At 47.1% G+C, this 21,664-nt stretch overlaps 1 protein-coding gene across 5 annotated transcripts in view; it reads left to right on the top strand.

Annotated features, from left to right (window-relative positions):
• LOC123362275 overlaps positions 1-21,664 on the top strand; it is a 108,368-nt gene that overhangs the window by 24,252 nt on the left and 62,452 nt on the right. For 4 of the 5 annotated variants that reach the window (XM_045002710.1, XM_045002709.1, XM_045002713.1 and 1 more), the window contains exons 5-6: positions 6,567-6,628; positions 12,441-12,632. In XM_045002710.1, coding sequence (XP_044858645.1) covers positions 6,567-6,628; positions 12,441-12,632 — 254 coding nt within the window. The remainder of the gene's footprint in view (positions 1-6,566; positions 6,629-12,440; positions 12,633-21,664) is intronic. The other variant, XM_045002712.1, reaches the window with a different exon arrangement.

Genomic DNA, 21,664 nt, shown 5'->3' with positions numbered 1-21,664 from the left:
AAAATCACCCAGCTCCAGGATGCAGTTTTAAATAGCCATCCATGGGGAACTTAAGGTCAACAGGAAGTTGTTTATCCATTTCTCATATGCCTCTTCTATTATCTCCTACCTGCACTGCAGTGCTTGATGTGTCCAAGTTTTTATCCAACAGGAATTAAAACTGTCTGTTACTCGCCCGATTCAAGATGTGGTGACCCAGTAGAATTCTACTTTCAATAATTAGATATTTTCAGGACTATGAACAAGCTTTTGCTATCTTTTGTTCAGAAGTTCCTAGCATTCCACAGACCCAAACATGGTGGAGTCTCACAGAGGCTTGTCTTTATAATTCTTGTCTTGGAGCCTGTCAAGCCTGTATTTCTGTTGCGAGACATGCAGTTTGAGCATTGACAGCTGACCTCGGGGGTGATACCCAAATGATTGCCTATATATACACATGCATTTCTATTACATTTTCACATGTATCAGAGTAATCAAAATCTAGGTTTTAAATTCCATTTCAGACTGGTTCAGCCACATTGAAGTAGAACAAGGATATACCGTTTCCTGCATGCTAGATGCCCAATTTAAGGCATTTTTATTTAGTTCTGAAATAGCTCATGATAGACATTGGTGCTGGTATAGCAGGAGCCACCAATATATTCTGAACCCTTTGGTAGCTCCTGTGGAGGCACTGGGATATGAAGCTTACTGCAAAGGTGCAGATGTATAGAACTATGGTTTTACCAACTTTATTGTAAGGCAATGAAATGTAAACACTGAGGAAGGGTGGCGAGTGGTGGATTTATGTTTTATTTTATTTTTGTCATCTTTGTCAACTGCTCCACTTAAGTGGCAGGACAAGATCTGAACCCAGAAACCACCGCCATCATCACTGGTTCAATTTTGGCAGTTTCTTGATATGGATATATTGTAGGGTGGAAGACCAGCAAATTGTGAAGTGTTTATCAAAGAATTCTGCTACATGGTGGGTGATCACAGGGTCACCAAAAACTTCAGTAGTGTGATAAGATTGCCAGTGACAGATAGTCTGAACATCCAGCCAGACCGTCTGAAGAACTGAGCTAGAGATCGATCTGGGTGTGCTCCATCTGCAAGAAGGCTGTCCCCCTTTGGGATTTGCCTTGATAATGTCATGTGATATTGGAATATCTGCCACCTTGACATTGGTTGGTTGAAGGAAAACATACACAGAAAAGCCAAGAATGGACAGCATGCAATAGAAAGAGAGAGCAGAGAAACAAGTTAATTAGCAACCTCTAAAGGAAGTCAGAGTAGATACTAAAAGCATGTGGAGTTACTGAGGCCTGGTCTACACTACGTGTTTAAACTGGTTTAAGGAGCGTAAAACCGATTTAACGCCACACCGTCCACACTAAGAGGCCCTTTATATCGATATAAAGGGCTCTTTAAACCGGTTTCTGTACTCCTCCCTAACGAGAGGAGTAGCGCTAGTATCGGAATTATCATATCGGATTAGGGTTAGTGTGGCCGCAGATGGACGGTATTGGCCTCCTGGTGGTATCCCACACTGACCGCTCTGGACAGCAATCTGAACTCGGATGCAGTGGCCAGGTAGACAGGAAAAGCCCCGTGAACTTTTGAATATTTCCTGTTTGCCCAGCGTGGAGCTCCGATCAACACGGGTGGCGATGCAGTCCGAAATCGAAATAAAAAAAGAGCTTCAGCATGGACCATGCGGATGTGATCGCAGTAAGGGCAGGCAAATCTGTTCTATCAGCGCTCTGTTACAGAAGACGAAATTCAAAATCATTTTTAAAAAATCTCCACACAGATGCCATAGCAGGGACTCAGCGCACTGCTGCGTGACAAGCGTAACGGAAAGCCAAAGAATCAAATGGACGCTCATGGAGGGGGGACTGGAGCAGGGACTGGAGGACTCAAGCAATCCCACAGTGCCTGCAGTCTCCGAAAAGCATTTGCATTCTTGGCTGAGCTCCAAATGCTTCTAGGGTCAAACACAGTGTCCGCGGTGGTTCAGGGCATAGCTCGGCAATTTACGCACCCCCCCACCCACCCCCAGAAGTGAAAGAGAAAACAATCCTCTCTTGACTCTTTTACATGTCACCCTATCTTTACTGAATGCTGCAGATAGACGCGATGCTGCAGCAGTCAACACCAACATCCTTGCTCCCCCTCCCCGCCATGGGTGGCTGATGGTGCAATATGGCTGATATCCATCGTCATCATCAGCCTATTGGCACATGGGGCAGTGCAGAAGGACTGGTAACCATGCCGACTAGCATTCAGTGAGGTCAATCATGGGTGCCTGTGTAAAAAGCTCCTGATTTTTCCTGGTAGATGGTGCAGTATGGCTGGTAACCGTCTTCATCATAGCAACAGACTGCTGAGCTCCATCAGCCCCCGCCCTTCATGTGTAAAGAAAAGATTCAATTGTCCCTGGACTAGCAGCGGGATGCTGGGCTCCTCTCCTCCACACTGCTTAATGTCCTGTCTGGACTATCATAGCAGCTGGAGGCTGCCTTCCACTCATTTCTCAATAACAAGTCACTGTGTCTTATTCCTGCATTCTTTATTACTTCATCACACAAGTGGGGGGACACTGCTACGGTAGCCCAGGAAGGCTGGGGGAAGAACGGAATCAACAGGTGGGGTTGTTGCAGGAGCACCCCCTGTGAATAGCATACAGCTCATAATTTCTGCTGGATCTGACACAGAGCAGCTGTGCTCTCTGGTTCTATGATACAGTGGTTCTCTAGTACACTTGCCCATATTCTAGGCAGGACTGATTCTATTTTTAGATACCAAAAAGGAGGGATTGACTCAGGGAGTCATTCTCAATTTTGGCTTTTGCGCCCCTGGCTGATCTCAGCCAGGGGCACTTATAACAGCAGCAAATGGTGCAGTGCAAAAGGACTGGTAACCATGATCATCTTATTACCAATTTATGGTATGGTAGATGGTACAGTATGACTGGTAACCATCTCTGCTGTCATGCAAAGGCAAAAGCATGCTGCTGTGTAGCGCTGCTGAATTGCCTCTGTCAGTGGCATCTAGTACACATACGGTGACAGTCACAAAAGGCAAAACAGGCTCCATGATTGCCATGCTATGGCATCTGCCAGGGCAATCCAGGGAAAAAAGCCGCGAAATGCTTGTCTGCCGTTGCTTTCCCAGAGGAAGGAGTGACTGACGACATTTACCCAGAACCACCCGCGACAATGATTTTTGCCCCATCAGGCACTGGGATCTCAACCTGGAAATTCCAAGGGGCGGGGGAGGCTGCGGGAACTATGGGATAACTACGGAATAGCTACCCACAGTGCAACGCTCCGGAAGTCGACGCTAGCCTTGGACCGTGGACGCACACCACTGATTTAATGTGTTTAGTGTGGCCGCGCGCACTCGATTTTATACAATCTGTTTTGCTAAACCGGTTTATGTAAAATCGGAATAATCCCGTAGTGTAGACGTACCCTAAGAGAAGCTATGGATAGTCTTCCATCTAGTGCAGGGGTTGGCAACCTTTCAGAAGTGGTGTGCCGAGTCTTCACTTATTCACTCTAATTTAAGGTTTCGCATGCCAGTAATACATTGTAATGTTTTTAGAAGGTCTCTTTCTATAAGTCTATAATATATATCTAAACTATTGTTGTATGTAAAGTAAATAAGGTTTTTAAAATGTTTCAGAAGCTTCATTTAAAATTAAATTAAAGTGCAGAGCCCCCAGACCAGTGGCCAGGACCCGGGCAGTGTGAGTGCCACTGAAAATCAGCTCGTGTGCCGCCTTCGGCACGCGTGCCATAGGTTGTCTACCCCTGATCTAGTGAAATTCAGTGTAAAGGGAATTTTCTTTATACATATTAGAGACCAGTTTGTCACAGGTAGCTCCTGCTGAAGAGTGGTGAAAACAAAATTCTATCAAACTCAAAATATTTTCCCATTTGCAATGTTTCTTTGAAACTCTGCTCATCATTGTGTAATGTGAGATGCCATTTAGCATTGTTTAGGTTGTCTAATATGATCAGAGGTACAGATAGCTCCTGGCATGGCCTCCCGCAGCTCCCAGTGGCCACGGTCCGCTGTTCCCTGCGAATGGGAGCTGCGGGAACGGCAAACCGCAGCCACTGTGAGCTGCGGGGGGCTGTGCCTGCGGACTGTCAATGTAAACAAATGTCTTGCGGCCTGCCAGCGGATCACCCTGATGGGCTGCTTGCTGATCCCTGTCCTAGTACATTCAGTATAATTCCTAAATATCACAAATGGTCTAATCTTCCTCCGAAATGTACTCTATCTGTGAATGAATTTAGTACTCTATATGCTGGAATTTGGCTTTTAAAACACTCATAAGCAGTGTTATTTCAGCTCTCAAAACACATGGTAGTTATTTTTATCAATTTTGCCTTAAAAACACCCAGCTGAAGATTTGCAAAAATTGAGTGACATCCAGATTAACACTTGGTGTCTGATGAAAATTTAGGGTAAATAATAGAGGAATATTGGTGTGGGGGGGTTGTTTTATCTTTAGTTTAGTATTGGTAAACTGATGCATACCTGATTTTTGTCCTTTTTTTAAAAAAGGGGTTCAGTTAAATAGAAGTGAATTGGTTTGTGATAAGTGGAATTGACCTATCACTTCAGCTGTTAGACCCCTTCTCTTTAATCTCTTTCTGTAACAGAGAAGGTCATAGCTGTGAAGGTGAGTTCTGAAGCCAAGCTTATGCCTTCAAAACAAATTCATTACTTTTTAATCAGGGCTTTGAAGCTGTGCTCCGGCTCCGCTCCAGCTCTAGGCAAAAACCTGCTGCTCCGGAGTTCTTCCGGGCTCCAGCTCCAGGCTCCACTCCGAAGCCCTGTTTTTAATGCGTTCTCTTTGTTTCTGAAGGCAGATAGCCCTTGTTCATAAGGATGTATTGGAGAAATGTTAATGGAAAAGCTTTAAATTCCTCAGGATTGATGCAAAAATGTTTGATTGTACTATACCAAAGCAATATTAAGCATCATTTAACTCTTTTATATATTTTTATTTTTTTTCTTCAGTGCATCTCCCAAGCCCAGTCTGCTGTTCCCTGCAACAGCCTCCTAAACTCTGCCTAATACTCTCTCTCATCCCAAACCCTGTCACCCTTCTCATACAACCCCTTGTTCTCAGCAGTTGCCTATTTTGAACAGGAGTGGGTAATCCAGCAGACAGTGGATGGCTGAGTAGAGACCTTCTCCACCTGTGTCAATGTAATGCACTGGCAGAGTGTGGGTTATGTCCCCCTCTACTGGCTGTTCCTCTAGAATATAACAGCCTATCACTGCTCCAGATAGTGGAATTACAACTTTAGTTGTTGACCCCACACATTTCTGAAAATGGGCATCTCTGACTGTGCTCACTGCCTGCTCCTTTGTAAGCTCCCGTCCTTCAACATGCACATGTTCTGAATGCCCAACCAGCCCGTTTGAAAATTATCAACATATGCATTTCTTGTTTGCACCCAGGATGTACCTGTATATAAGGATTTATGCCCACACAAGCCTCTTATTCTTATGTGGTTTGTTTTTCTTACCTATCTCACAAGGGTTTTGTGCAGCTTACCAGGTAAAAATGTGAGACACTTGCAGAGTTTCTAATAGAACCCAGGAGTTATGGTTCCCAATTCAGTGCTCTAACAGCTATACGACACTACCTTTCATGTGTCCATTTGATTATATGGATCATAATTTTAGTTGATATCCCAGTTACACTTTTAAAAATAAATAGGCTTCATCTCTGCTCAATACTAAGAGAAATATTACTCACCAAACTATCATTAAAAGCCAGAGACTTTAGAAAAGTTTTCCTGGCAGTTATTTTACACCTCTACCTCAATATAACACTGTCCTTGGGAGCCAAAAAATCTTACCGTGTTATAGGTGAAAACACGTTATATCGAACTTGCTTTGATCCGCTGGAGTCCGCAGCCCTCCCCCCCCACCCGCTGAGCACTGCTTTACTGCATTATATCAGAATTTGTGTTATATCGGGTCGCGTTATATCGGGGTAGAGGTGTAGTTTTAATTACTGAATAATCACCATTTCCCATATATAATAGAATCTAGTGTGTCTCCATATCATTTCACAAATTGTGGCCTCAAGGCCAGCATGACAGCTTCATGGTATTCTACTGTAGTTGCCCACAGGGAGTCTGAGTTTGTGTCCTGACTGAGTTCACTGTTGAATGCTCTGGTGGGCAAGGACAAGAAATGTAATGTGGACACAGTGTTCTCAGCCCTTGTGGAGGTATAAGTGTCTTATATCACTATCCACTGAATGTCTGGCCAACCACAGGAGTAGCTTTGGACAGGTGATTGAAGGAGCCATCATATCAAGCTTTCTTCATCTAAGGCAAGGTCAGAGCAATGCAGGGTCTTTGGAAGGGCATAGAAGAAGAAGAGTGATTCCAGAGGATCCTGTCTAGAAGATGTCATAATAACAGTATTAGTACTACATAATGGTGCTATTGCATTTAATGCTTTGGTTTCTTTATGAAATATAGCTGGTCATAGAAAAATGATTCTTAAACTTTTATTTTGTGCTCTTTTTTTCTGCATTTTAGGTCATTTGAAAGAAGCAATAGATGATGCTAACAAGGCTGTTGAGTCAGACCCTTTGAACCCTGTAAGTAATAGTGACATGAACTGGCCCCTAATACACATTGTACATGGTTTTATTCATATGTAATTTTACTCTTTTCTGGGAACTGTGCACAAAGTTAGTCTGTGCTAACATATCTTATTCCTGTTACCTCATTTTTCGCCTTGAGACTTTGTGCTGACTTGCTTGTCTCATCCACTTGTTATAGCTTGATATTTTGGTGCCTAAACCCAAGATTTAGGCCATCAAGTGCCTGTTTTAGGTTTCACTGAGATCCACAAAACCTCCACTCAGCTGCCACCTAGCCCTGTAGGCATTTAAACTCAGTGCTTAAATTTTCTGGGTAAGAGTTCCCTAGGTGCCTATGTTTCTGCCTCTGGGCATGTGCACTACTGCCTCCCTCTAGGCATCTGGATACTGGTCGCCTGTGAAGCCAGAGAGTGATCCAGAAACCAGGGGAAGATAGGCACGCCTCTGTCTGTGTCACCTGTGGAGCCCAATCTGGTAGATGTACTTAGACTGCTTACTGGATCAGATCCCATTCAAAAGTGTGCGTGTGCATGTGTGTATGTATGCATGCGCACAGGTGTGCGCCTGCCTTATAATGTTTAGCCCAGTGGTTAGAGAACTGGCCTGACATGTGGGAGACCTGAGTTCAGCTCCCTCCTCTGCCTCAGGGGGCGAAGGGATTTGAATAGGGGTCTCCCACATCTCTCAGGAAAATATCCTAACCACTGAGCTATGGGTGTTCTGATTTGAGGCTACCTCAATGTCTCTTGCTGAAGCTGTTCCACTTTGGATAAATACTTAAATCATCAATGAAAAAGAGAGAAACTCTATAGCTTGGTGGTTAGGGCACCCGGCTTGTAGGTGAAAGACCTATTGGTCATTCCCAGGCCCACTGACAGCAATTCTAGGGCCAGTGCAAGAGCCGAACCTAGCGGGGGGACAGGGCCCGGGGCGGAAGTGATGAATCCGTCACTTCTGGGACTGCCTGTCACTCCCAGGCATGCACGACCGCTCTGGGCCCTGAGCATTTGTGGGGACCCACATGCTGTCACGATTGGCCAGCGTGGTAACACGCATAGGAGCCCTGTGGCCTGCCCGGTAAATTTAAAAGGGCCTGGGTCCCTGGGCAATTGCCCCATTCCCCCCTGTCGGCAGGCCTGGCCATTCCCATGCTGCAATGGTTAAGTATTTATCAAAAGTGGAACAGTTTCAACAGGATAGATTGAAGGAGCCCCACATCATAAGAACATAAGAATGGCGCTACTGGGTCAGATCAAAGCTCCATCTAGCCCAGTATCCTGTCTTCCAATAGTGGCCAGTGCCAGGTGCCCCAGAGGGAGTGAACAGAACAGGTAATCATCAAGTGATCCATCCCCTGTTGCTCATTCCCAGCTTCTGGCAAACAGAGGCCAGGGACACCATTCATGCCCATCCTGGCTAATAGCCATTGATGGACCTATCCTCCATGAATTTATCTAATTCTTTTTTTAATCCTGTTATGGTCTTGGACGTCACAACGTCCTCTGGCAAAGAGTTCCACAGGTTGACTGTGCGTTGTGTGGAAAAAATACTTCCTTTTATTTGTTTTAAACCTGTTGCCTATTAATTTCATTTGGTGACCCCTAGTTCTTGTGTTTTGAGAAGTAGTAAACAACACTTCCTTATCTACTTTCTCTACACCAGTCATGATTTTATAGACCTCAATCTTATCTCCCCTTAGCCCTCTCTTTTCCTAGCTGAAAACTCCCAATCTTATTAATCTCTCCTCATACGGAAGCCTTTCCATACCCCTAATAATTTTTGTTGCCCTTTTCTGAACCTTTTCCAATTCCAATATATCTTTTTTGAGATGGGGCGACCCCCTCTGCACACAGTATTCAAAATGTGGGCATACCATGGATTTATTTAGAGGCAACATGATATTTTCTGTCCTATTATCAGTCCCTTTCTTAATTATTCCCAGCATTCTGTTTGCTTTTTTGACTACCGCTGCACATCAAGTGGATGTTTTCAGAGAACTATCCACAGTGACTCCAAGATCTTTCTTGAGTGGTAGCAGCTAAATTAGACCCCATCATTTTATATGTATAGTTGGGATTATGCTTTCCAGTGTGCATTACTTTGCATTTTATCAACATTAAACTTAATCTGCCATTTTGTTGCCCAGTTACCCAGTTTTGAGAGATCCTTTTGTAGCTCTTCGCAGTCTGCCTGGGTCTTAACTATCTTTAGTAATTTTGTGTCATCAGAATATCCCCAGCTTAGTGGTTAAGAACATGTTTTGGGTGATGAGGAAGAACCCTGTTTAAATACTCTTTCCCCCCCCCCACTTTCAGGTGGAGGGGAAAATTGAACCTGGGTCTCCCTCATCCTAGATGAGCGTTCTAACCACTTGGATAAAAGTTATAAAGTGTGGTGCAAAGGCAGCACAACTATCATCACATATTCCTCTGGCCTTTTTGTGTGGAGATAGGACGGCAACTAAGCCCTGGTCTACACTACGGGGCTAGGTCGAATTTAGCTGCGTTAGGTCAATTTTAAAATGAATGTGTCTACACAACCAACCCCGTTCCGTTGACCTAAAGGGCTCTTAAAGTCGACGTCTGTACTCTTCCCCGGCAAGGGGAGTAGTGCTAAAATCGACCTTGCTGGGTCAAATTTGGGGTAGTGCAGACGCAATTCGACGGTATTGGCCTCTGGGAGCTATCCCAGAGTGCTCCAGTGTGACCCCTCTGGACAGCACTTTGAACTCCAATGTACTAGCCAGGTACACAGGAAAAGCCCTGGGAAAATTTCAATTTCATTTCCTGTTTGGTCAGCATGGCGAGCTCAGCAGCACAGGTGACCATGCAGTCCCCCCAGAATCGCAGACAAGCTCCAGCATGGACCGAAAGGGAGATACTGGATCTGATTGCTTTATGGGGAGAAGAATCTGTGCAGGCTGAACTCCGATCAAAAAGAAGAAATGCTAATATATATATGCCAAAATCGTATAGGGCATGGTGGACAGAGGCTATAACAGGGGGACACAGCAGTGCCATGTGAAAGTTAACTAGCTCAGGCAAGACTTTCAAAAGACAAAGGCAAATGGTTGCTCTGGGTCAGAGCCCCATGCGTGCTGCTTCTGTGATCAGCTGCATGGTATTCTAGTGGGGGACCCTACCATGACCCCACCACTGTCCGTGGACACCTGCAAGGGGGGAGTCTCACGCAACAGGCAGGAGGATTTTGTGGATGAGGAAGAGGAGAAGAATGCGCAGCAGGCAAGCGGTGAATCCATTCTCCCCGGCAGCCAGGACCTTTTCACCCTGGAGCCAATATCCTCCCAAGGTGGGATCCCCGACCCTGAAGGCGGAGAAGGCACCTCTGGTGAGTGCACATTTGTAACTACAGTACAGGGTTTAAAAGCAATAGCGTTTAATGTTTGATTTGCCCTGAAGAATTGGGATGCATTCGCGGCCAGTACAACTACTGGAAAAGTCTGTTCACGTGTCTGGGGATGGAGCGGGAATCCTCCCGGGACATCTCCATGAAGCTCTCCTGGAGGTACTCTGAAAGCCTTTGCAGAAGGTTTCTGGGGAGGGCTGCCTTATTTCGTCCTCCATGGTAGGACACTTTACCACACCAAGCCAGTAGCAAGTAATCTGGAATCACTGCAGCACAAAGCATGGCAGCGAATGGTCCTGGGTTTTGGTCGCATTCAAGCAACATTTGGTCTATATCTTTCTGTGTTAGCCTCAGGAGAGTGATATCATTCATGGTCACCTGTTTGAAATAGGGGAATTTTTGTAAGGGAACATTAAAAGGACCCTGTTCGTGCTGGGCTGTTTGTGCTTGACTAAAAGGGATCATCCCGGAGAATAGCCACGTGGTGAGGGGAGGGGAGGGGCGAAGGGATCATCTCAGAGAATAACCAGACGGTGGGGTGTGGGGAGGCATGTGCTGCACATCCACCCGAAAACTGGAGCCTCTCCTTTTAAATGTGAGACCCAACTGGCATTGCTTGCTATGGGAAAGGAGGGCGCTGCAGTTTGAAAACATTCCCAAATGTTATGAAGGCATAAGAAGCCAACCCCCGTGTACCCATTGGCTTACCATGGCTGCCTGGAAACCGAATTCTGTTGCCCAGCTGTGTGATGTGTCACCATACCGGCAGGCACTCGTATAAAAGGCAAAATGCGACCTTGTACCTAAAGCACGTGCTGTCTGCTGTGAATTGCTTGCTTCACTGTGAAAGAGTCTCCCTTTTGTTCTCAGAAATGTATCATCTTAAATTTTACTCTCCCTTTTTATCCACCCCTCAGGTGCAAATGTTTCTATGCTCCTCCTATCATCTCCGTCCCTGAGGTTATCGCAGATTAGAAGGCGAAAAAACTGCATTCTCGATGACATGTTTTCCAAGCTCATGCAGTCCTCCCACACTGATAGAGCACAGCTTAATGCATGGAGGCATTCAGTGGCAGAGGCCAGGAAAGCATTAAGTGAGCGCAATGAGAAGGGGCAGGAGGCGATGCGACTAATTGGGGAGCAAATGGACATGATGAGGCATCTGGTGGAGCTGCAGGAAAGCCAACAAGAGCACAGACCCCCGCTGCATCCACTGTATAACCACCTGCCCTCCTTCGCAAGTTCCATATCCTCCTCAGCCAGATGCCCAAGAATGCCGGAGGGAGGCTCCAGACACCCAGCCACTCCACTCCAGAGGATGGCCCAAGCAACAGAAGGCTGTCATTCAAACAGTTTTGATTTGTAGTGTGGCTACAATAAGCAATGTGGCCTTGTCCTTCCCTCCTCCCCCACCCCACCCGGGCCACCTTGTCAGTTAACTCACTTTTTTTTAATTAATAAAGAAAGAATGCATGGTTTCAAAAGAGTAGTTACTTTATTTCCTTTGCCAGCTGTGATCGAAGGGGAGAAGGTGATTGGCTTACAGGGAATTAAAATCAACAAAGGGGGCAGGTTTGCATCAAGGAGAAACACACACAACTGTCACACCGTAGCCTGGCCAGTCATGAAACTTGTTTTCAAAGCCTCTCTGATGCACAGCGCTCCTAGCTGTGCTCTTCTAATCGTCCTGGTGTCTGGCTGCTCAAAATCGTCTGCCAGGCGATTTGCCTCAACCTCCCACCCCGACATAAACGTCTCCTCCTTACTCCCACAGATATTATGGAGCACATAGCAAGCAGCAATAACAATGGGAATGTTGCTTGCGCTGAGGTCTATCCTAGTCAGCAAACATCACCAGCACGCTTTTAAACGTCCAAAGGCGCGTTCTACCACCATTCTGCACTTGCTCAGTTTATAGTTGAACTGCTCCTTACTACTGTCCAGGCTGCCTGTGTATGGCTTCATGAGCCATGGGAGGAAGGGATAGGCTGGGTCCCCAAGGATAACAATTGGCATTTCAACATCCATATGCAGTAGTCTGAGTTTAGAGGCTGCAAGCAAAATTATGCCTCATAAAGACATAGCCATACAGAGAATGAGACGAGTAGGTGCATCACCTGAGCAAGAGTAAGTTTGTAAGGCATAATGTATCCAGAGGTGCTGTGAGGAGTGCATTGTGCAACTACTTTTACTATGTTAGTAGAAAAGGTGCTTCCCATGGTGTTAGTATTGCATCATGCTTCCCTATTCTGCCCAGACTTGTACCGTCTGCTGGCAATAACTAACTAGCTCTGCTAGCTCACACCCCTTAATTACAGAGAAATTGGAAGAAGAGGCCCCTTGTTCCCATTCTCTTTTTTTAGTTCAGCCATAATTTAGTCCTGAGTGGTCTTCCGGGATATAGCACACTGAACTCACTGTTACTCTTTCTATTTTCCAGGATGTATATTGTGTTCGAGCTCTTGTTTGGAACACAGTGAAAGAAAAGAAGAGAGCGCTTTTTGATTTAAACTGTAGCCAGAAGCTAAAGCCTTCTCATATTTCCACTTTGATCATAAAGGGAATTATTAAAAATTCTCTTATGGCAACAGAAGGTACAAAGTCTTTAGTGAAGAATAAAGATCATGAAAAGGTAAATGACATCTGGTTTAACTTATCTGTCTCATACTGTGTTTAAAAAAAAGAAGACTGTGGCTAAGACATGGGACCGAAATCAGCCATGGTGTAAGCAGATGCAGCTCTTTTATTGCTGTCAGTGCTAATTCTGAGGCTGAATTTGGTAGTTTTGGTTACAGATTTTGCACTTGATCTGCCCTTTCTCTGATATGAAGGACTTTTTCATATTATTGACTGCTTAAGATAGAGCATCACCCTTCCCACCTTTCAGTCTTGATTCTGCCTCTTCTCTGCAGTAGCTACTAATAGTTGGTTCTAAAAAACAAACTCTACCAAAAATGAAATGCTCCACTACCCACACATATTCTTTCCCCAGGGAGAAGATGAGAGAACAAACAACATGTGACAGATATTAATTATGTCACTTGTTGCAGTATCTGAGCACCTTCTACTAATGCATTAATGAGCCACGGTATAAGAACTGACATAGAACAGAACAGTTATATTAAAAGGAAATATATAATCACTGCTGAGGGGGATATATTGAATTATCTAATTTCTGGCCACACCACTTTTCTGGGCAGCACCATGTACTTTTTGAACTGCACTTTACTTACTATGGTGTTGTAATATGGGGTGTGGCAAACCCAGGCAAAATGGCTACAAAGGGAGGGGTAGGAATTAGTCCCAGGGGGGTTAAAAGGCTTCTCCCTATCCATTGAGGAGAGAGAGCCATGAGAAATTAGGTTCAGCTGGAACAGGGGTTACCAGGGAACTAATTTGGTTCAGCTGGCCCCAATTGCTGGTGACCTTTTTAAACCCTCCCTGGCAGGGAAACGGGGAGAGTGAGAGAAGCTGCCAGCGAATAGGTGCAGCAAGGCTCTGCCCTCTTCCAGCAAGGAAGACTGCACTCTGTCCCCAGAAGGGGAGAAAAACAGCAAGGGACTGACTGAGAGGAGGATCAGCCAGACCCTGCGTGACTGGGAAGGCTTTTACTTTGCCCAAGCCTGGGTCTTTAAGGCAAAAAGGGACTGAGTCAGCTGAGGAGAAGCAGGTACTTTGCCACACGTGGTGTCAGGGGTGGGATAAATCCCAGCAGCCCGAAACATAGGGGGCTGCCCCAAGCGGGGTACCGATGCTATGCCTGTGGCGAATTGGGGCATATTGCTGCCCAATGCCCAAATCTAGGAGCCTATGCAATGTGAACTGGGAGATATAGGGGGACTATGTGATCTAAAAGTCTGGTTGGGGTTGCGATGGTCCTGCATAGATACACTAGGCCTGTTAAGATGAACGGTATAGAGACCACAGCATTAATTGACTTGGGAAGTGCAATCACATTAGTCTCGGGGAAGCTGGTCAGGCAGGACCAACTATCCCGGGCCAAACGCTCGGGAATATCCTGTGTGCATGGGGATGTCAACTATTATCCAACCATCCCCGTAAGCATAGAAGTTCTCGGAAACCCCACTAAGTTGATGGTGGGAGTAGTTCCGAAACTCCCCTATCCTGTCCTTATCGGACGAGATTTCCCGGGGTTTGATGGCCTACTCCCCGGGGACGAGATAGAAGAAAACAATGACCCTGGGACCCAAGGTGTGGTCCAGATAGATGACCCTTCCCCAGCCTTCCGTGAGTTTAGCCAGGATTTGTTCTCCCCGCCGGGGAAGCCCAGGAAGACACGGAGGGTGGGTAAAAGGAGGGGGACGAGGATCCTGACCCAGTACCAGAAGTCTACGCTGGCAGGGGAAAGAAGGGGCTCGGCTGACAGCGGGACTGGGTCGGCCATCAACAACCCTATCGTTGGGCCTGGTTCCCCAGGGGCTCTCCCCGAGGGGGAGACAGAGGTAGACCCCCCAGAATTTGGTCAAATGGGGACCGCACGTGGGAATTTTGGTCAGGATCAGGCCAATAATCCCATATACCACAATATTCATAAGGAAGTAGTCGAGGTAAATGGAGTCCCAGTGGAGGGGAGAGTTAAGGGCACAGGGCCATATTATATGATTAAGAAAGATCTACTATATAGAGTAGTCCGGGTCCAAGAGCAAGTTATAGAACAACTCTTGGTCCCCCAGAAGCATCAGAGGGCAGTAATAGATCTGGCCCACAGTCATCTGTTTGGGGCCCATCTAGGAGTAGATAAGACCCTTGATCGGATCCTACAGAGGTTTTTTTGGCCTGGCATTTATGCAGCAGTCTGGCGATATTGTACCTCCTGTCCAGAATGCCAAATACATGGGCCCCGACCATACTTAAAGGCCCCTCTGGTACCTCTGCCAATTATCGAGGTTCCATTTGAGCGAATAGCTATGGACATAGTAGGGCCATTAGAGAAGTCAGCCCGGGGCCATCAGTACATTTTGGTAGTGCTAGATTATGCCACTTGATACCCCGAGGCCATACCCTTACGGAATATCATGTCTAAGACCATAGCCAAAGAATTAGTCCAAATTTTTTCCAGAGTAGGAATACCTAAGGAGATCCTGATGGACCAAGGGACCCCCTTTGTGTCTAAACTGATGAAGGACCTATGTACCATGCTCCACATACGGCCCCTTAGAACATCAGTCTACCATCCCCAGACCGACGGCCTTATTGAACGTTTTAATAGGACATTGAAAAACATGTTGTGGAAAGTGATTAGTCGTGACGGGAAAGACTGGGACGCCCTGCTGCCTTATGTACTGTTTGCTGTACGGGAGGTCCCTCAGGCTTCCACTGGATTCTCTCCCTTCGAGCTGTTATATGGTCGCCACCCCAGGGGCATACTGGACCTGGCTAAAGAAGACTGGGAAGAACAGCCGAACCTGGGGAGAAACGTTGTGGAACATGTGCTGGGGATGAAGGACAGAATAGCCCGAGTCGCTCCCCTTGTGCGCGAACACATGGAGAAGGCCCAAGGGGCACAACGGACGTATTACAATCATCAAGCGAGGACCCAGAAGTTCCAGGTAGGGGACCGGGTGATGGTGCTCATACCCACAGCGGAGAGCAAGCTCCTGGCCAGGTGGCAGGGGCCATATGAGGTAATAGAAGCTATAGAAGAAGTCGACTATAAGGTCCGACAGCCAGGTCGCCGGAAGCTGGAGCAGATCTACTATATAAATCTGCTGAAACCTTGGCAGGATAGAGAAGCTCCGGTGGTTGCACTGGGGGCACCATCCCCTACAAGCAACCAGCCCGACCTGGTGGGAATATCCTCGGAGTTGACTCCGGAACAACAGTCAGAAGTGATCAGCCTGATCGAACGCAACCAGGATGTGTTCTCGGAAAAACCAGGCAGGACGACTGAGGTTCACCATCACATCTTCACAGAGCCCGGAGTGAAGGTGAACATCAAGCCATACCGGATCCCGGAGGCCAAGAGAGAAGAGATTAGGAGAGAAGTCAGGAAGATGCTGGCCTTAGGAGTCATTGAAGAATCTCATAGTCAATGGTCCAGTCCCGTGGTTTTAGTGCCTAAGCCAGACGGCAGTATGAGGTTCTGCAATGACTTCCGCAAGCTGAACGAGGTGTCCCGATTCGATGCATACCCTATACCCAGGATAGATGAGCTGATTGACCGATTGGGAAAGGCACGGTTTATGTCTCCCTTGACCTTACCAAGGGCTATTGGCAGATCTCCTTGTCGGCCTTGGCCAGGGGGAAGACGGCCTTTGCAACTGCAGAAGGACTATATCAGTACACGGTTCTCCCCTTTGGGTTGCATGGGGCTCCCGCTACCTTCCAATGGCTAATGGACAAACTGTTACAACCCCATGGAAAGTACGCGGCAGCCTATCTCGACGATGTCATTATCTATAGCCCCGACTGGGAGAGACACCTGGAGAAGGTAGAAGCAGTCCTGGACACTCTGAGGAAGGCAGGACTGACTGCAAATCCCTCCAAATGTTCAATCGGGTTAGCTGAGGCCAAGTACCTTGGGTATATAGTGGGGAGGGGCGTGGTGAAGCCCCAACTCAATAAGTTAGAAGCTATACAGAAGTGGCCCCGACCACTCCAGGAAAAACAGGTCAGAGCATTCCCGGGACTAGTGGGGTACTATAGACGGTTCATTCCCCACTTCGCCACCAGGGCATGCCCGTTAACAGACCTAACCAAAGCTCGGGGCCCAGACATAATGGTCTGCTGCAGCCGAAGCCGCTTTTGCCGATCTGAGGACGGCCCTTTGCACAGACCCCGTACTAGTAGCTCCGGACTGGGGGAAGGAGTTTATCTTACAAACGGATGCCTCTGAAGTAGGGCTGGGGGCGGTGCTTTCACAAATGGTCGGAGATGACGAACACTCCATCCTCTTCCTCAGTAGGAAGCTCCTACCTAGGGAACGGAAATACGCCATAGTGGAGAAGGAATGCCTGGCAGTAAAATGGGCCATAGAAAGCCTCCACTACTATCTATTTGGGCAGAGGTTTACCCTGGTCACGGACCATGCCCCTTTGCAGTGGATGCACCAAAACAAGGACAAAAATGCGAGGGTAACAAGATGGTTTCTGTCGCTTCAACCCTTCCACTTCAAAGTACGACATAGGTCTGGAACACAACATGGCAATGCGGATGGCCTGTCGAGGGTGCACTGCTTTCCGACCCAAGTAGCCCAACCCCGTAGTGTTGAGCAGCCGGGGGGGATATGTGGCAAACCCAGGCAAAATGGCTACAAAGGGAGGGGTAGGAATTAGTCCCAGGGGGGTTAAAAGGCTTCTCCCTATCCATTGAGGAGAGAGAGCCATGAGAAATTAGGTTCAGCTGGAACAGGGGTTACCAGGGAACTAATTTGGTTCAGCTGGCCCCAATTGCTGGTGACCTTTTTAAACCCTCCCTGGCAGGGAAACAGGGGGAGAGTGAGAGAAGCAGAGAAGCTGCCAGCGAATAGGTGCAGCAAGGCTCTGCCCTCTTCCAGCAAGGAAGACTGCACTCTGTCCCCAGAAGGGGAGAAAAACAGCAAGGGACTGACTGAGAGGAGGATCAGCCAGACCCTGCGTGACTGGGAAGGCTTTTACTTTGCCCAAGCCTGTGTCTCCAAGGCAAAAAGGGACTGAGTCAGCTGAGGAGAAGCAGGTACTTTGCCACAGGGGTCTTTGTCTGTTAGTGCTTCCTTGTGGCAAAATGGGGAGCTACACCAACCTGGCTCCATCCTGCTTATGCCACCACACCCAAATCCATGTTTGTCAAGTCCTTGTTATGACTCAGCCCCTCCTGGCTGGGTTCTCAGTTGTCTCTGTCCCCTTCAGAATGGTAGGGAGTTAGAAATTCCATGGCTCTAGCAGAGGCTAATCAGTCCTAGGTCTCCTGGCTTTAACTTTAGGGCCTTCTCCAAAAGTTACTGGCTAGAATAGGTAGGGGAACCCAGGGTCAGGGTTCCAGCTAAGGGTCCTTGTTTGGAACAGCCGGAACCAGTCTTTCTCAGTCCCTTGCTGCTACCTGAACTGCTTCCCACCTCTCCACCTCTGTAGGCTTCCTCAGCCTCTTGTTCTGCATCTCCTTCTTTGGAGTGTTGGCTTCTCAGACAGGTTCTCACAGTCTACTGGAGAGATTCTCTCTGCAGTCCCACTACCTCTCTAGCAGCCACCCCTCTTACTTTGCAGCCCTCTTGTCCTTACAGTTGCTGTGGAGCTGTTAGTCAGCTCTGGCTGAGCAGGCAGGCAGGCAGGTGCTTCATTACCTTTTGGCTGCTGAACCAGGATGAGATGTACAGACCCCATGACAGGTGTCCTTGGCTGACAAGAGGTTATAGGTTTTTTTCACTGCCATGACCATCTCCAAAAGAAGAAGGAAGCTATTGTTGATTCTGTGGTTAATGTAGCTCTTCAAAGGAGATTTTTTTTCTTTCTTAAATTCTGAAGCTGATAGGAAATCAATGATCATTTGTCAGGATGCATTGGTGTGATGAGCCACTGCCTTTTGAACTGGTTAAACTCTGGAAAGTTGGGATTTAGAGAGATCATAAAAGATGAAATGATATTAGGCAAAGGGAGATGAAAACTTGATGAGTTTTTTTCCTAAGGAATGGTCAATATATTTTCTGATGTGGAAGTCGTTTCAGAGGAGATGGGAGGAATACTTACAGACTTAGGAAAGGTGGAAGATAAGAAGACTGAGGATGAATCTAAGTTCCTAAGAACTGGGGGTGAGTCTTAGTTCCTGGCAATAGGACTGAATGTGCTATTTGATTTTTGAAGAGGAGGAGTAAAATGACAGAGACTGTTCTTATAGAGAATTTGTGGAGTATAAATATTTGAAATGTGGAACAGAAGTAAATTATAATGGAACAAAGAAATGATGAGGTTAATACAGGCTGATAGTAAACAGCCAAAGCAGTAAAAGGGATCTGCAGTTGAATGTTATCTGCATAGAAGGGATATTCAAATTTGAATTCAGAAAACCGTTGAACAATGGAAAGGAGATATTGAAGAGGAGACCAGGAGATGAATACTGGACTATTTATAAAAGGAAGGGGGAGGAAAGCATAGAAAATGTAATATATTTAAAAAACGCATTGCATTAAAAATGGCTAACATTTTTATATGTAGACTTACATTTTCTGAGCATGATATGTGCAATGTAACTCATTTAGCAAAATAGCATAAAAGGAATGTTAGATATTGCTCAAGCCCACAAAGTAAAGGAAATGATCTGTTAAATATCAAACATGTCAGTTCCATCACAGCATACCACATTAAGAGAAGTGCTCTTATTTGATTTGATAGTTGAGAATTAATCCTCTGCTGATTCTGCCGCCCTCCTCCCCCATTTATTTAGTGTTCTTAGGGCAGAACCATAGTTTTCTTTCAATATAATTTGTACTAGGTGTAAATTCTTTGGATGATGCAGTGTGTAAATCTGTTTGTTTTAGTTTAGAAATTAAAGTTGGGTCTGTATACAAATCACAGGATAACATTTTCAGAAGTGCCTGAGACTTATATGCAGTGTTTTTATAGCTGTGTTGCTCCTATAATATTGCCTACTTCAAGAGATCAAAAATCACGAGTCAGACCCCCCAAAAATCATGAGATTGGCCCAAAAATCATGATATTTTAAAAAAAGAATGATACTGTGTTTTTTAGGCCAGTCTCTTGATTTTTGAACTCCCCCTGCCCATCCCCAGGGCATGTGCATGTGACAGTTAGTGTTGCCGACTCTCCGATATGTACTGGATAAGCTGATTTTTGGCTCCTGCTGCAGGAGCTCTCCTTTCCCCCCCATATCTGCCCATGTCCTGCCCAGCAATTAATCCTGTCTCCCAGTCCCCCATTAATTCTCTTCCCACCCAACCCCCCTCAATTCGCCCCCCCCCAGTTCAGTCCCCCCCGTCCCTGTCATCACCACCCCCATCAGTTCAGCCGGCACACCCCATTGACCCCCACTGCCTGCAGTTCACCCTCCCAGCACTCACCTCATCTGCTCGGAACCAGCCATCAGTACAGCCTACCCACTCTGTCAGCACTCACCTTTCTGCAGCCCCCCTGCAGCCTCCAGCCTCACCTCTGCTTCTTAGGGTTCTTAACCTTCCCCATGCCTGGGGGAGGGGGCTGCAGTGGAGTCACCTCTCCTACTTCCCAGGCTGGCAGGGGAGCAGCTGCCCCGGGGCTGACAGCTGGAGTGGAGCCCCAGCTGTGCTTGGGGCAGCTGACAGGATTTCTAAGTAAAATTAAGCCTCACTTTTATAACTCTCAAATGCCAGGATTTTTTTTTTTCATTTGATTCCATTGCTTATTTGAGGGTTGGCCCTCCCACCTTCTGTCTCAGATGAAATTTCTCTTCCCTTCTGGGGTGTAGCAACACTGTCTCTTGTTAGCTTGATAGCTTTGTTTATCTGATATGTAAATTAAGTCTCATTGTCTTTCAAAGTACTTTGGAAGGAGAAAGCACATTCTTCTTCCAGTGCTTGCTCATGTCCATTCCAATCAGGTGTGCATGCGCTGAGTGCACAGTTGTGGGAAGGTTTTTCCCCTTGCAGCACCTGTCGGGTTGGCTGTGGAGTCCCCTGGAGTGGCGCCTTCATGGCGCTAAATATAGGCCCCTGCCGACCTGCTGCCTCCTGAGTTCCTTCTTACCGCCAGTGACAGTCTCTCACAAGTTGCTTGCTCTCAGAAGTGATCCCCTAGTTTGTAGTCTTAGCTTAGTTTTTGTAAATAAAGTTCTTAGTCAGTAGTGTTAATTGTCAGTTGTAGGAGTGGGGGCTTTTCTGTTCCCCTTTGGGGTTTGGGGCATGCCTCGATCCCAAGGGTTTAAGCCACGTGGAACCTCCCATAAGCCCATGCAAGCAGGCAACCCCCATCACTCTTGTCTCAAGTGTCTGGGGGAGGCGCACCAAACAGACCAGTGCAAGATCTGCAAAGGGTTCCATCCAAGGATGAAGAAGGAGCGGGACTTCAGGCTCAAACAGATCCTGATGGAGTCAGCCCTTCATTCTCAACCAGCTCCTGGCCGGCAAGATCTGGCACTGAGCTCCTCCGTGTGGAGTGCCCCGGCCTCTGTGTGTGAGACAGCGCTGAGCAAGGACTCTGGCCATAGAGGCACTCAGCACTGACGCTCCCCGGCACCAAAGGCAGTGTGGCACTGCTCTCATTCCCTAGTTCTGCATAGGGGCACAGGAAGACAGACAGGGGCGCTTGCCCACGCCGAGAGCTGCCACATTGGACAGTGCTTCCGGAGTGCGTCCTATACAGGAGTCAGCACCGTCAACTTCAGCCCTGCAAGGGGGGCCGTCGAGTCCAGTGCCAATGGATTCTCCTGAGCATGAGTGCCAGGTGGAGGACCTATAACTCCCCTCCACCCCAGACACTTTTGAGGCCGCTCGGGACTTGATTACCATGATGGCTTCACAGTCCCCTGCCAGTCAGGATAGACCTCTGGCTCCAGACCGATGATGAGGAGATCACCATCCCCCAGGCTTTGCTCTTCACGGCTCCGCTCCCCACTGCACTGGTCTCCATCTCCATCTCTGCAGCACCTGTTCCCAACTCTGTCTCTGCGGCACCATTCCCCGGCACCGATGCTACCGTGGCACCGTTCTTCAACCAGTCTTCGTTAAGCTCTAAGCAGGCC

This window comes from Mauremys mutica, chromosome 1, assembly GCF_020497125.1.
Source record: "Mauremys mutica isolate MM-2020 ecotype Southern chromosome 1, ASM2049712v1, whole genome shotgun sequence".
NCBI lineage: Eukaryota > Metazoa > Chordata > Testudines > Geoemydidae > Mauremys > Mauremys mutica.
This window is presented reverse-complemented; position numbering and strand designations above follow the sequence as displayed.